This window comes from Sorex fumeus, unplaced genomic scaffold, assembly GCF_029834395.1.
Source record: "Sorex fumeus unplaced genomic scaffold, SorFum_2.1 ptg000007l, whole genome shotgun sequence".
NCBI lineage: Eukaryota > Metazoa > Chordata > Mammalia > Eulipotyphla > Soricidae > Sorex > Sorex fumeus.
The window spans coordinates 49,898,133-49,911,845 of record NW_026606064.1 but is presented as its reverse complement, the minus strand read 5'-3'; the positions used below and the strand labels follow the sequence as shown (position 1 = coordinate 49,911,845).

The 13,713-nt window shown below is 37.4% G+C and overlaps 1 protein-coding gene across 1 annotated transcript in view; it reads left to right on the top strand.

The window, feature by feature from the left end:
- Positions 1-13,713, top strand: part of DNAH14 (dynein axonemal heavy chain 14) — a 342,385-nt gene that overhangs the window by 76,029 nt on the left and 252,643 nt on the right. The window contains 5 exon segments of the mRNA XM_056107024.1: positions 1,595-1,766; positions 4,163-4,267; positions 4,357-4,475; positions 5,191-5,265; positions 12,680-12,767. Of these exon segments, the coding sequence (XP_055962999.1) occupies positions 1,595-1,766; positions 4,163-4,267; positions 4,357-4,475; positions 5,191-5,265; positions 12,680-12,767 (559 nt within the window).

Genomic DNA, 13,713 nt, shown 5'->3' with positions numbered 1-13,713 from the left:
TGCTTCAGACAAAGGAGACATAGTATAAGGTTCCATCTAGAAACATCTCTATGGTTGCTGGTCAGAAAACGGATCCTAAGTATTAGTTAATATTAGTTGAAAACATGAGAAATGGTTGTAAGAGGTAAGGTGGAGAGATTTGGGGAATGAAGCAATATACTACTTCTCTTCTCGGGGATACTTTAAATACCTCAGCATAACCCCATGGATAACTGAGCTTGATAGAAGAGAATTACCAGAACACCAACTAAATTTTGTTTTTGTGTAAAGGTACACCCAGGAGCTCTCTGCTGCTCTGGAGTTGGAGGTCACTCCCAGTCATGCTCTTGAGGGACCATGATGTGCTAGGGATAAAACTTGCATTTCCTTGTGTACTGAAAGGAGATAAAAGACCAAACATGATGGCCTCTCAGTATCTGTATTGCAAACCATAATGCCTAAAAGTAGAGTGAGAGTAAGACGGAAATTGTCTGCCATTAAGGCAGGAGGAAGGGTGGGATGGGGTATGGATACTGAGGACATTGGTGATGAAAAATGTACATTAGCGGAGAGATGGATGTTCAATCATTGTATGGCTGAAACTCAAACATGAAAGCTTTGTAACTGTATCTCATGGTGATTCAATTTTAAAAATAACAAAATAAAATAAAATTATAATATAGATTTAAAAATAATAAACTTGCATCTCCTATATGCAAAGCTTGTGCTTCAAGCCATTGAGCTTTCTCTCTGAGATAGCTGGTTTTAAAAATGACACTCCTCAATTTATTCAATTTACTCTCTATCTCAACTTCTAAGAATGGGAAGCTTGAATCATGTTGGAGTTTGGTTGGGATGAGAATAGAAAGTATAGGGGTGAGCAAAGAGAGCTCAAGAATGTAAAACTTCTGAAAATATTTTACTCACCTAACTCCAATAGTAGTGGAAATAAAACTTAAATGACTATATCAGTGGGTCACCACTGTGGGCTTGATTTCACTTGTACAAGGGTTGAAAATGTTCAAAATTATGATGCCTAGGTTAGTCTATGAACCACATTTGAGGACTGGATCTTGGCCAAGGGTGCACAGTCAGAATTGTCCAGTGGCAAGTATGTGTAGAGCTCTGAGGTCTGTGGGGGCAACATCCATACAAGATTGATAGCACTTGAGGACATAGATACCCCAAGTTCCTAAGGCATTGAAGGCTAGGAACAGGAAGTCAGGTTTGTGATGCCTGGAGTACTTTTGTACAGAGTTCTATGGCCCTGAACAGTGGAGGTCAGAAATTACAGCTTTTGAGTGAAGATAGCTTTGCATCAAGTTTATACAACCTTAAGAGAGAGGTGGTGGTGCGGGGACAATGTGGGTTTCAAGATTGAGTGTCTTGAGCCTCTTGTGGACTAATATAGAGAGGGTCTGAGTGTCAAATAGGGGTTCATGCTTTTCAGTACCCGGTAATGTGCCAAATTAATTAATGTCTTATGATTAACCAGCAAAAATCACTAAAACAGTATGCAACTTTTAAATTAAACAGTGTTCTATTGGCAAATGCATATAAAGTGCAGCTTTTTAATTACATAAAAACATTAAATTATCCAAATTTTTTTCTAAAGGCAGCTCCCAGAAGAAAATAGACTCTACTCTGAGGTGATTTTCTCATGGAAAAAGATTACGTCAAAAATACAAAACAAGCTGAATGCTTTGCGAGTAATCATTTCTACTGGAGTCCTTAATCAACTGAAAATTTGCGGTGCAAATCTTGAATACATTGAAAAATGTCTTGAGGTACAACTCACTATCCTAAAGTAGAGAATCCTTTAATTTTATTCAAATGTAATGTGATCAATCACAAAAACTAATTTCAGCACTGATTTAATTCTTTGGGTTTTGTTTTTTGTTTGGGAGGCACCCCCAGTGGTGCTCAGGGATTACTCCTGGTCCTGTGCTCAGGGATCGTTCCTGGATAATATGGCATGTTGGGGGTGGAACCTGAGTCCAAAGCATGCAAAACAAATGCCCTATCTGTTGTGCTATCACTCTGGTCCACTGATTTTATTCTTTAGTTGTTGTTGCTTTTTTTTTTTCAAGTTTGTACCATCTATTGAATTTATGATCATAAGTGGAGAAGGTGTATAGCCCAATAAGAACATTCTTAAGAAAATCACCAATACATTTTTATGTGCCTGTATCTTTATCCTTATATTGGGAATAATAATAGTGCCTTCTCTGAGGGGCTTTGTGATAAATGAGGGAAACATTGAAAGATGAGAGCTGGGGCTAAAAAAAATAGTACAGCGGGTACCAAGCCAAGAGTAATCAGCACAGTTGGGTAAGGCCCAAAAACAAAATGAAAAAATAAAATAAGTTTCCACAAAGTACTTAATGAATATCTTTTTATTAGCATCATTATTATTATTCATTTAAGAAATCAGCAAAAGTTGATAGAGTACTTTGGGTTACTTTAGAAAATATTGATGTAAGGTATTAATATATGTAATTAGAACATTAAGTTGTCAATTCTATATAAAATCTTTACGTATTGGGCTTTGTTATTTTGATTAATGGAGGACATATTACTTCATTCTATAAACAATGGAATTTATTTTGAGAAATTTATTTCTATTTTATGAACTCATTTCAATGGTCATGGTGACCCATCCCAAACTGGTGCCTAGGGTGATGAAATCCTGATGATAGTCTATAGGTTCTCAGTCCATAATAACCTCTTGTGCATAAATCTGTGATCTGGAAAAGTCATAATGGGATACACACTTTGTGTCAGTCAATAATAGGCCTTTAGCTAGGTGCCGTTGAGCTAACCTTTTACTTAATTCTAAGTATCTTCAAACTATTGGTAAGCATAATTACCAATCAGTGAATTTATGTTCATTTTTGTATTTAAAATGCTTTATGCCAGGTATTGCTACTAGACACTGAGATTAACAAATAAAAATATATATAATTTCTACCATTATGTAATTCAAAATCTAACTGCCAGAAACAGACACCAAAAAAAGTTCAAATATTGCAACGAGAGCTATGTGATCTCATTGAAAGAAGAGAAATTAACCTAACATGGAGAAAGTGAAAAGGAAATTAGGTCTTGTTAACGTGTGAGTTATTTAGGTAAAAAGAGTTTTGGCGTTTTGGAAAACAGGCAAAGGAATGAGAAAACACCAAGATATAGAGCCTGCGTCACTATAGTGAATTCTGGAATCATAAGCAGATTGATACAGATGTAACATTGATTGCAAATGTTAAGTGGTAAAAGATAAGATTTTTCCAGGGAAGAAGAACAAATAACAAAGGTCTTTGAATATCACTGAAGAATTTTAAGCAGGAACATGAAACAATTTGATTTAGAAATATTTTCTTGAAAATAAGCATAAAGTATATATAGATTGGTGGCATTGTGGCTGGACAGCCAAAATACTGGACTTACCTAATGTAAGACTCAGATGAGGATAAAAGAAGTTGGATCCAGGAACTTAGGGTAGGTAAGTAGAGGATAGACGAAAAGAGGTCCTGACCAATATTTGACCAAGACTCATTGTAGCTCACTACAAAGAGAGAAACTGAAGGAAGTGATGGCTTATGTAGAAACAACTTTCATCTATAATGAAAAGCAACTGGGCTTATAGAGCAGAGGCATAGGAAATTGATCGGAGCCAAAGGGTAAGCAGGTAGGTATCAAATAGCTAACAAAAAGCATCATGAACATTCACATCTTAGAAGGAAGAAATATAGGACAAGTGAGGAGGATAGAACTCAAGAGATATCAGCATTAAAATATAAAAGATAAAGATGGATCTTGAAAACAAATGAGAAGATATGGCTGGGGTTTATGGGAGCATCAAAAAGCAATGTCAAGAATATCAAAATACAGCAATTTATTATTAATCAATACAATAGTGCATGTGCCGGTGTGTTCATGTGTCTCTGTGTGTGAGTGTGGAAGGGAGTAACTTTTTGCCTTTAGTTTCCAGTTGTTTCAATTTTGCTTTATTAAAAGAAATTCAATTGTAGCTTTCACTGTGTATAAAATTTATTTTGACTGACAACACAATTTATACTGTTGCTTTAATTTCTTGAATTTTTGTCTATAGTATAGACTTAAATAAAAAGGTGTTTAATGCCATGAATTGATGTGCCATTTTTATTTGTTTTTTGGTTATGAACAGAACTACCTTGAAATTAAAAGAATGATTTTTCCAAGATTTTACTTCCTTAGCAACACTGAACTTCTTGATATTCTAGCTAACAGCAAAAATCCTGAATCTGTAGAGGTAAGCTCATTCTTCTCTGACCAGCAATATTATTTTCCCATGAGAGTCAGAACTATATAACGTATTTAACATTTACTTATGGTTCACAGCCTTACCTTACGAAATGTTTTCAAAATATAAGACAATTAAGGCTTTGGAAACAAGAAATTGGCCCCTCTGCTGTGAAAATGCTCATCTCTGCTGAAGGAGAAGCTCTTGTGCTACCAAAGTATGATAATAATATTTATATATGTATATATTTACCATTTAAGATTAAATTATAAGTTATTTGCACCTTCAATTGAAAAATTCATGATATTTTATAGAATCTTGCTAAGCAAACTCTAAACTTAGAATAATGTATTTTTGTAGAGTTCTATTTCCCTTCGGTATGTTTATTAATATTTCCCTGAATGACAACATAGGGTTTTATTATCTGAAGATAGATAGGAACGAAATTTATTTGTATTGTTGCTTCTCCTGACCTTTGGTTTTTGTCATGAATGGCTCCCTGTCAATTGTCTTAAGCTAGATACTTAGGTCAATTTGCTAGCCCTGCCAAGGGCTTTGTTTTCATGTACTGCTTTAAAATGTGGTACAATTTCGCCTTGCTGTTCACCAGAACCCTTAACCTCACTTTGGCCAAGATTTATTGTTTGAATCAATGAGGAATCCTAAAATACTATCCATTTTATATATTGGTCTATTTTGTAAATTCATGTTTTATGGAAAACTTTTAGTCTTGTAAATCTATGATTTTTATGTCAGAATTTCCTAAAACTAGGTGAAACATTTTATAGTTTTTCCAAATTGAGATCTAGAAATACCATAGACAATAGAGATTTATAATCTCTTCACCATGAATATTAGAGTAATTGAAAACTCTTTTAAATACTTGTCAAAGGAATGACTAAAATAAAAATAATTCTCTCATAAAATTATAGGAAAATTCATATAAGAAGTGCTGTAGAAAAGTGGCTGGTAAATGTTGAGAAAGGCATGTTTGATGTGCTTAAAAAGTAAGTTTTCCCCCCAAATTTCCTATTATTGTCTATTGATATACCTATCTAGCTTTGTTGGAGGTTGGTCTCCCAAGCAGTGCCAAGGGAATCCAGAGGGGTTCTCAGACTATGGGGCTGGCGACTACCAAAACTGACCCAGTGATGCTTGGGAATCATATGGTACTGGGGATCGAACTGCAGTAGCCAAATGTAAGACATGTCCTTAACTCTTGTACTATCTCTCATGTTGATTCTCTATTTTTTTCACTTGGCTAGTCATCTACTAATCTAAGTAGGAAGTATCCAGGGAAATACATGAACCAGACTGCTCAATAGGTTTTAATAGAACATGATTACACATAAATGAATAAAAACTTTTACAGGTCAAATGTCAGTTTGAGAGGGTAATCATGAACAGCATCTGTTCTGTTGCTTGAGACCCATTTGTAACTGAACCTAGCCAAGACCTGAAGTCATGTCCATCTCTGCCTGTCTTCACAAGCTTCAGCCATCTGGTCACAGCTAAGTTTTATCCCACTGTTGCTTCCTAAAATTGTTTTCCTTGGTTCAGTCTTTTTCATTCTCTCCTTTTTAGATTCTAATCTATCATTGGCATCCACTTAAGAGAAAAAAAAGATATCAGATTATGAACTTTTAAAAAAAAATTTGATGGGACCAGGCACTCCTTTAAGTTTCACTTAATCACTTAACTTCCTGTTAGTCGTCAATTTGCTTGAGCGGGCGCCAGTAACGTCTCCATTTGTCCCTGTCACGTGCTAGTGTAGCCCAATGGCATCTACCTTTAAGTTTAATATCTATATTTACTTTCATTATCCTGAAAGATAATGTTCATGAGAAACAGTCTCGTTCCTGACGTTCCATTCTCTCTGAACGGAACAAACATCTCCTAATGCAACAGTTATGTGTACCTAGGTCGAGAAGTCAACATGGTGAATGACGTGGCACCTGAGTTGCACAGGAGGAAGAGAGCAGATTGGAACGCCTTCAAGAGTGTTGAAGAAAAAGCTAAGAGGACCAAGAACCTCCAGCTCCAGGCACATCTCTTCGATTCCACTGTTCTTCCTGCATTAACATATGCCTCAGAGACCTGGGCTCTATGAAAACAAGGATGAGAACTCTATTCAGGTCTCCCAAAGAGGAATCAAAACAGCTATGCTTGGAGTATCACACTTCACTCAAATGAGAGAAAGAATCCGGAGTTCCAATCTCTGTTGATGGTCAAGAATCAGGGAAGCTGTCTTGTTTGCCAAGGCATCAAAAATCAGATGGACTGGACACGTGATGAGATTTGGAGATGACCACTGGACTAGAGCCGTTACTGACTGGATTCCACAGGACGTCAAAAGACCACGTGATCGCCCACCTATGAGATGGTCAGACTTCTTCGTCAAGACCCTGAACGATCAGTTTGAGGCTCTTCATGTTCCTAGAATGAGCAGACGCCATTGGGCTACACTAGCACGCGACAGGGATTAACGGAGACGTTATTGGCACCCACTCGAGCAAATCAATGAGTAACGGGATGTCAGGTGATCAAGTGATCTTGAAGGACAACACAAAGTTTCTAGAACTGAGCAGATAAATTTTTTATGTACATAAATAATGGGCTGGACACAGTGGGTAGCGTGTTTGCCTTGCACACAGCCAACTCGGATTCGATTCCTCTGTCCCTCTCAGAGAGCCCAGAAAGCTACCGAGAGTATCCCACCCACACGGCAGAGCCTGACAAGCTACCCATGTCATATTCAATATTCCAAAAACAGTAACAGCAAGTCTCACTTCGTGTTCCAAGTGTGAGCAGACAGGGATGAATGAAGATGTTATTGGTGCCCGCTCAAGCAAATCAATGAAAAACGGGACAACAGTACTACATAAATAATAGCAATACTTTTCCTTTGTGCCAACTTTTATCCCTTGAATTATGTGGTAATCAGATGCCATCTTTCATGTGAAGGGGTTAGTTCCATAGATGAGGAATCTTGAACAAATACATCTAGGCAAGTATCTAAGAGACAGAGATTTTTTTCCCCATCACCCTTTCTATTGAATCACCATGAGATATACAGTTGCAAAGTTGGTCATGATTGAGTTTCAGCACCCATCCCTTCACCTGTGTATCTTTCCTGCCACCAATGTCTCCAGTTTCCCTCCTGCAGGGTTGTTAAGTCCTTGTCTAAGAAGTTATTAAGCTGTTTGTTGATAATTGAGTCATCCCTATTACTGCTTTTGCTATAGATTTTAATTGGTTTCTATGTTATTTTTTCACCTAATTTGGTGTACTCCTACTAGAACTTCAGTACTGAGGAATTAAGAGGTGTCGTATGGTTCAGAAATTTCAGGATCTATGGTTTGGGCTATGAATTGACATATCAGTAGCTGTGGGAGAAGGGCATGGCTGCCAGGGCTTCCAAAAGTGTGGGGAATTGTGGGGAAGCTGTCTACCCCAATTCTGAAAAACACCAGAGTACTCATCCTGGGCACCAGGAACCCAAAGTTATTTGCAGTTTGGCATCTCTGCAGAGAATATTCATGAAACAGTAGAGCCCTAGGTGTGACTGCAGTGGTGGGGTGTGGGTGCAGCTGCCAGGGCTTCAGAAGGTTATTCAGCCCACTCACCTCCTGGAGTGATGGGTAACCCCAGATTTTCAGCTGCAGAGACAGATGATTCCATAAATTTTATCTTCTTGGTGCGCATCTCCCAGGAGATTTAGTCAGGAATCAGTAGAGCAGAGGTGGTGGGTGAGTCAACATGGCTGCGACTTCAGACAGGGTCAAGCATCGTCCCTCCACCTGTCCCCTAAAAACCCTGGTAGCCACCAACTTCCAAAACCCAATGAGAAGTGCAGGTATATGGGTTCAGTGATGACAAACTCCAGGCCTCTAGGGTTAGGGATGAACCAGCCCCTCTCATCTGCCCATCCCCATGGAACCCTGGAGGTCACACATACAAACTGCCTCTGGCTGCTACTTGAACTCCTTAATGGCCATGATCCAGAGACACACAAAAGAATCTCCCAACCAAGCAGCTTGCTGCAAAATGCCTCCGGATTTTAAGCCAAGCCTACTTCAGCAGAATGCCTCAGATGGGGGTAGGCGTTGTCCCTCCACCTGCTCCCTAAGAATCCCAACAGCTGCCAACTTCCAGAACCCAATGAGAAGTGCAGGTATGCAGGTTCAGTGACAGTAAACTCCAGGCTCAAGGGATAGGGGATAAGTTAGTCCCTCTCATCTGCCAGTCCCCATGGGACTCAGTCCCCATGGGTCGTGCCCACAAACTGTCTCTGGCTACTACTTAAACTCCTTAATGGCCATGATCCAGAGACATGCAAGAGAATCTCCGAACCAAGCAGCTCGCTGCAGACATTTCTCCAGATCCTAATTATCTAAAATTTCAGAATTCCAGGAGCACACAGTCACTCTCACGGCCATGCAGCATCTTATGCTATTCATAACAAGCAATACAAAAGAGAGTATGGGGGAGATTGCTTGCCACAAAGACAGGGAGAGGAGTGGGATACTAGGAACATTGGTGATGGAAGATGTGCACTGGTGGAGGGATGGATGTTCAATCATTGTATGACTGAAACTCAAATAGGAAAGCTTTGTAATTATATATCGTGGTGATTCAAACAAAAACAAACAAACAAACAAAAAACATGGTGGCGACTGACAATAGATTTTTCAACTGCAGCTCTGATTGTATTAATTTTATTAATATTTTTAAACAATTTCTCATTTACTAAGATTGATGGCCTTCTTTCTCTATAATTCTTTGACATATGTCATTTTATTTTCACTTTGTTTTGGATCACACTTTTTACACTGTGTGAAAGTACAGATACTCTCTTTTTCTTCCAAATTTAATTAGAAAAGTCACTGATAGTTTACCATTTCTTAAGGAGCTTTGTGTTTATGAAACAGTCCCTAATAAAAGTAGAATCTTATTTTTTTACTTTGGAAAGTTTTTCCCATAAGGAGTCTCCTCCCCAACTGTGTTCTGTCTCCCTAAGGCCACTGCCTTTGATACACAATACTCTGTCAGGTAGGGTGGGCCTACTGACTTGGTACTTGGTCAGGTGATGCTTGGGGCCACCAGGGCCATAACTGACCGTGCTGGGGATAGGAACCTTTCATTACCAGGGGTCAAACTCAAGATTTTGTTATACATTGCATGCATTCTAGTCCTTTGAACTATCTGCTGAGCCTATTTATTAAGATTTTTTAAGACAATTTCATTACATCAAGTGCTATTTTTATGCCTCTTCTGATTTTAAATACACTTTTACCTTTAATTTGTGATGTCATGAATTATATCAATACATTTCCAAACATTGAATTTATAAATCAATTAGGGCAACTTTCCTTTCATTTTTATGTATGCTTTATTTCCTAGAAGTCTGTTTTAAACATTATTTCATTTATTTCGTACTTTTAATTTTTTTTTATTTGTGACAATTTATTTCTAATATCTCTTTTCATACTACATTGTTCTACAAAACACTATGTCACTATCAATATTTATACTGGTTAATTATCTTTTGCATGGGATGTTGGAAATTGAACCTGGGCTCCGGTTTGCAAGGCAAATGCCCTACCCACTGTGCTATTGCTCCAGCCCAATGGTTCTTGACTCAAACTACAAAATCAGGTTTCACTTAATTCTTGTCTTTTTTTTTTGACAGTATGATGTGATTGTTACTCAATTCAGTTTGTCTGTACTTTCAGATCTCTGACCTTTTCTATCTTAACGGCTTATACGTGAGACATCCATGCCCAGGGATTGTTTTTATTTGGGTTCCTTTGCCCTCAATAAAGGGGCTGGAGTGATAGTACAGCAGTAGAGTGTTTGCCTTGCACGCAGCCAGCCCGGCTGAGCCAAGTTCAATTCCTCTGCCCCTCTCACAGAGCCCAGAAAGCTACCAAGAGTATAGCAATATGTACTCAATATTTATATATTTACATATTCAATATGCATCATAGATTCAATATGTGAAACATAGTAACAACAAGTCTCAAAATGGAGATGTTACTGGGCCCACTAGAGCAAATTGATGAACAATGGGAAGACAGTGTTTGTTTGTGTTTGCCCTCAAAATTCTAGTCAGGGATTAGGTAAATGTGAGATTCCTCTCTGCTTCCCTAAAGTTTTAGTAGATCTGCATTCCTTTCCTGAAAGCCACAGGTCTTGACAGATGGCTTTTCTCAAAATCTCCATCTCTTGCCAGATTCTAATAATTTTGTTCCCCTCCTCTTCAAGATGTGGGATGGCTTTTCCTACTGCTAGATCCTGGCATTTCTCCAGTTTGTATTGGTTCCCTGATATTTGGAATATAAAATAAGGGTGGGGCAGATCTGCATTTGTACTGATTGCCTTCCTTTTTGCAGATCCCCTCATTCAGTTCTTACCAAACAGCCCTGTGATAAGTGCTATTTCCTGCAAATAACAGCCTGTCTTTCCAGATTTATTTATTTGGACTCATATTAGTTCATGGACATTCATTCTCCTCAAGGTTGCAAACTGGCTCTTACACTTCACTGTTATTCTAGTTTTAGTTGTATTTGAAAAATTCCATTTCTTAGGGGAAAATGCCAAGGTCATATTCTTTGTTTCCATCCTTCTGCTCTCTTCGCTTCCCACCATCCTTTCTCTTCTTTTCACTAGTGTATCAGAATAGGATGATTTATTTTAGGCCCTATTCTGCTTCTGTCTCTAGGCCCAAACATCACATTAAAGGACCTTCACCCCATACTTCTTGAATTTTAATTATTAATGATTAGCAACTAGTTAGTTTGGGAGTTCATGATATTGAAAGAAACAGAGGGCTATGGTCTTCCTATTTAGAAAATTTCTCTTTGTTTTTTTTTTCCAAATATTTCCCCTGGGTTGCTTCTTGTATTTGTTGAAGCTGGCAAGTTGTTTTCGGTCTCCCCACCCTTATTTTTATAATCCAATCCAAGGTTTTTATTACTTTGGATTACTTTTTATTTATTGAGGGGCATATTCCTATTTTCCAGATACTTATATATGTGTATCTATTTTAATGTATTTTCCATAATTTAAAATGTCATTTGACTCAGGACAAAGTCCAGTAACTTTGGCTTTTGTCTTTTCCAGTTAACTGGAAACAGACATAGTGATAGGGGTCCCTGAACTTGGTTATATATATGTATATATATGTGTGTATATATGTTATATAAATGACTGTAAGCAAGAGAAAATAAGTGTGATTTTTTAAAATATGAAGCCACATAGAAGCTGGAGAGATAGCATAGTGAGTAGGGTATTTTCCTTGTATGTGGCCAACACTCAATTCCCAACAACCCATACAGTCCCCTGAGCACCGCCAGGAGTGATCCCTGAGTACCACCAGGTATGAATCATAAAAACAAAGATACAAAATTTTAAGTTAAGCCACTTAAATGTGAGAAGAAAATTTGTGTTAAGAATTTCTAAAAATAAGTTATCATTGATAAAATATATTAAACAGAAAAATTGATCAATTTGACTGTATAGAAACTTAAAGCTTGTGTATAGAAAAAAGACACCAAAATAACATCAAAATATATCATGGTCACAGATATTTTTAATCCTAGAAAAAATGGATTTTAAAATCCTATTTTATCGATTATATTTTTTTTTTTTTGCTTTTTGGGTCACACCTGGTGATGCACATGGGTTACTCCTGGCTCTGCACTCAGGAGTTACTCCTGGCGGTGCTCAGGGGACCATATGGGATGCTGGGAATCGAACCCTGTTCGGCTGCATGCAAGGCAAACGCCCTACCCGCTGTGCTATCTCTCCAGCCCCTATAATTAATTTTTTAACTTAAGTGCAAACATTCATTGTCAAAATATTTCTGTATTTTAGTCCACTACTAACACTTGTTGAAATGACTTTAAATACGTGTTTTGTAATTGTTTGTGTTCGCAATTTAAAATCAAACATATATATATATACATATGTATATATTTAACATAATTTCCATCCCCAAAACTCAATGGTTTCATTGGGAAAGTACAGATAATTTTAGCAAGGAATTTAAGGAATGTGCATTAGGCATTAATTAAGGTTTTATGAACTCTTATCTGGGCCTACATATATATATACATATATATATATATATATATATATATCACTGTAGCACTGTCCTCCCATTGTTCATTGATTTGCTCAAGCAGGCACCAGCAATGTCTCCATTGTGACACTTGTTGTTACTGTTTTTGATATATCGAATACACCACGGGGAGCTTGCTAGTCTCTGCCATGCAGGCGGGATACTCTTGGTAGCTTGCCAGGCTATACATACATATGTATATATGAGCAAAACTGAGAGCTAGCATGTGATCTTTCATGCTTGATCATTATGTGGAATGACCCACAATTAAATATAAATAATATTTTTCTTTGTAGATTTATAAGCCAAGGGATTGAAGATTGGAATACCCAATCTTTTTCCCAATGGGTGTTATCCCATCCAGGACAAGTGGTGCTCACTGTGGTAAGTTAAAACATCACTTTGATATACATGTATTTAGTTTCTGGTTTCATTGCCGAGAAAGTAAAGTAAAGCTATATAAACAAATCATTATGAACCAAACTGGTACACGTAGTTTATTTTGATAAACATAAAGAAAATAAGATGAACAGATAGAAAATTAGATGAATAGACAGGTGTATGAATAAGCAAATATAGTAAAAAAAGTTAATTGTAGAACATGAGTGGTAATTATATGGGTATTTAAGAATTTATTCAAACTTTTCTGTAGCTGGAGCAATAGCACAACAGGTAGGGCATTTGCCTTGCACATGGCCAACCCGGGTTTGATTCCTCCTTCCCTCTCAGAGAACCCAGCAAGCTACCGAGAGTATCCCGCCGACACAGGATACCACTACCTGGCAAGCTCCCCGTGGTGTATTCAATATGCCAAAAAAAGTAACAACATGTCTCACGATAGAACATGCAAAATAGAGGATAAATAAAGACTCCAAGAAATATTACTTGTTACTGGTGCCCGCTCAAGCAAATAGATGAACAACAAGAGCAAAGTGCTACAGTGCTACAGTGCTTCTGTAGCTTAACTTTTTCACAATAAAATGCTACATAAAATAACTGAAATTATTTTTTATATATCATTGTACTTTTAAATTAGTTTTCTAATGTTATTAAAATGTCATTGCATTCTTCATTTCCAAAAACAAGACAATATATTGTCTTATATATTTGTAGGTTAGACTAGCACTGGTCAGACGGGGCTAAAATCAAAGTGTCAAAGGTGTTGATTACTCTCTGGGAGCATAATTTCCAGCTTTTAAAGGTCTCTAGCAATCCTGACTCTTTCCTTCCTCATCAATGCTAAAACTACTGCATCTCTTTAACATTCTTTTGTAGCCATAATTTCTCCCTGCTCACAGCAGAAAAAAGTATCTCAGATATTTAAAAAAAA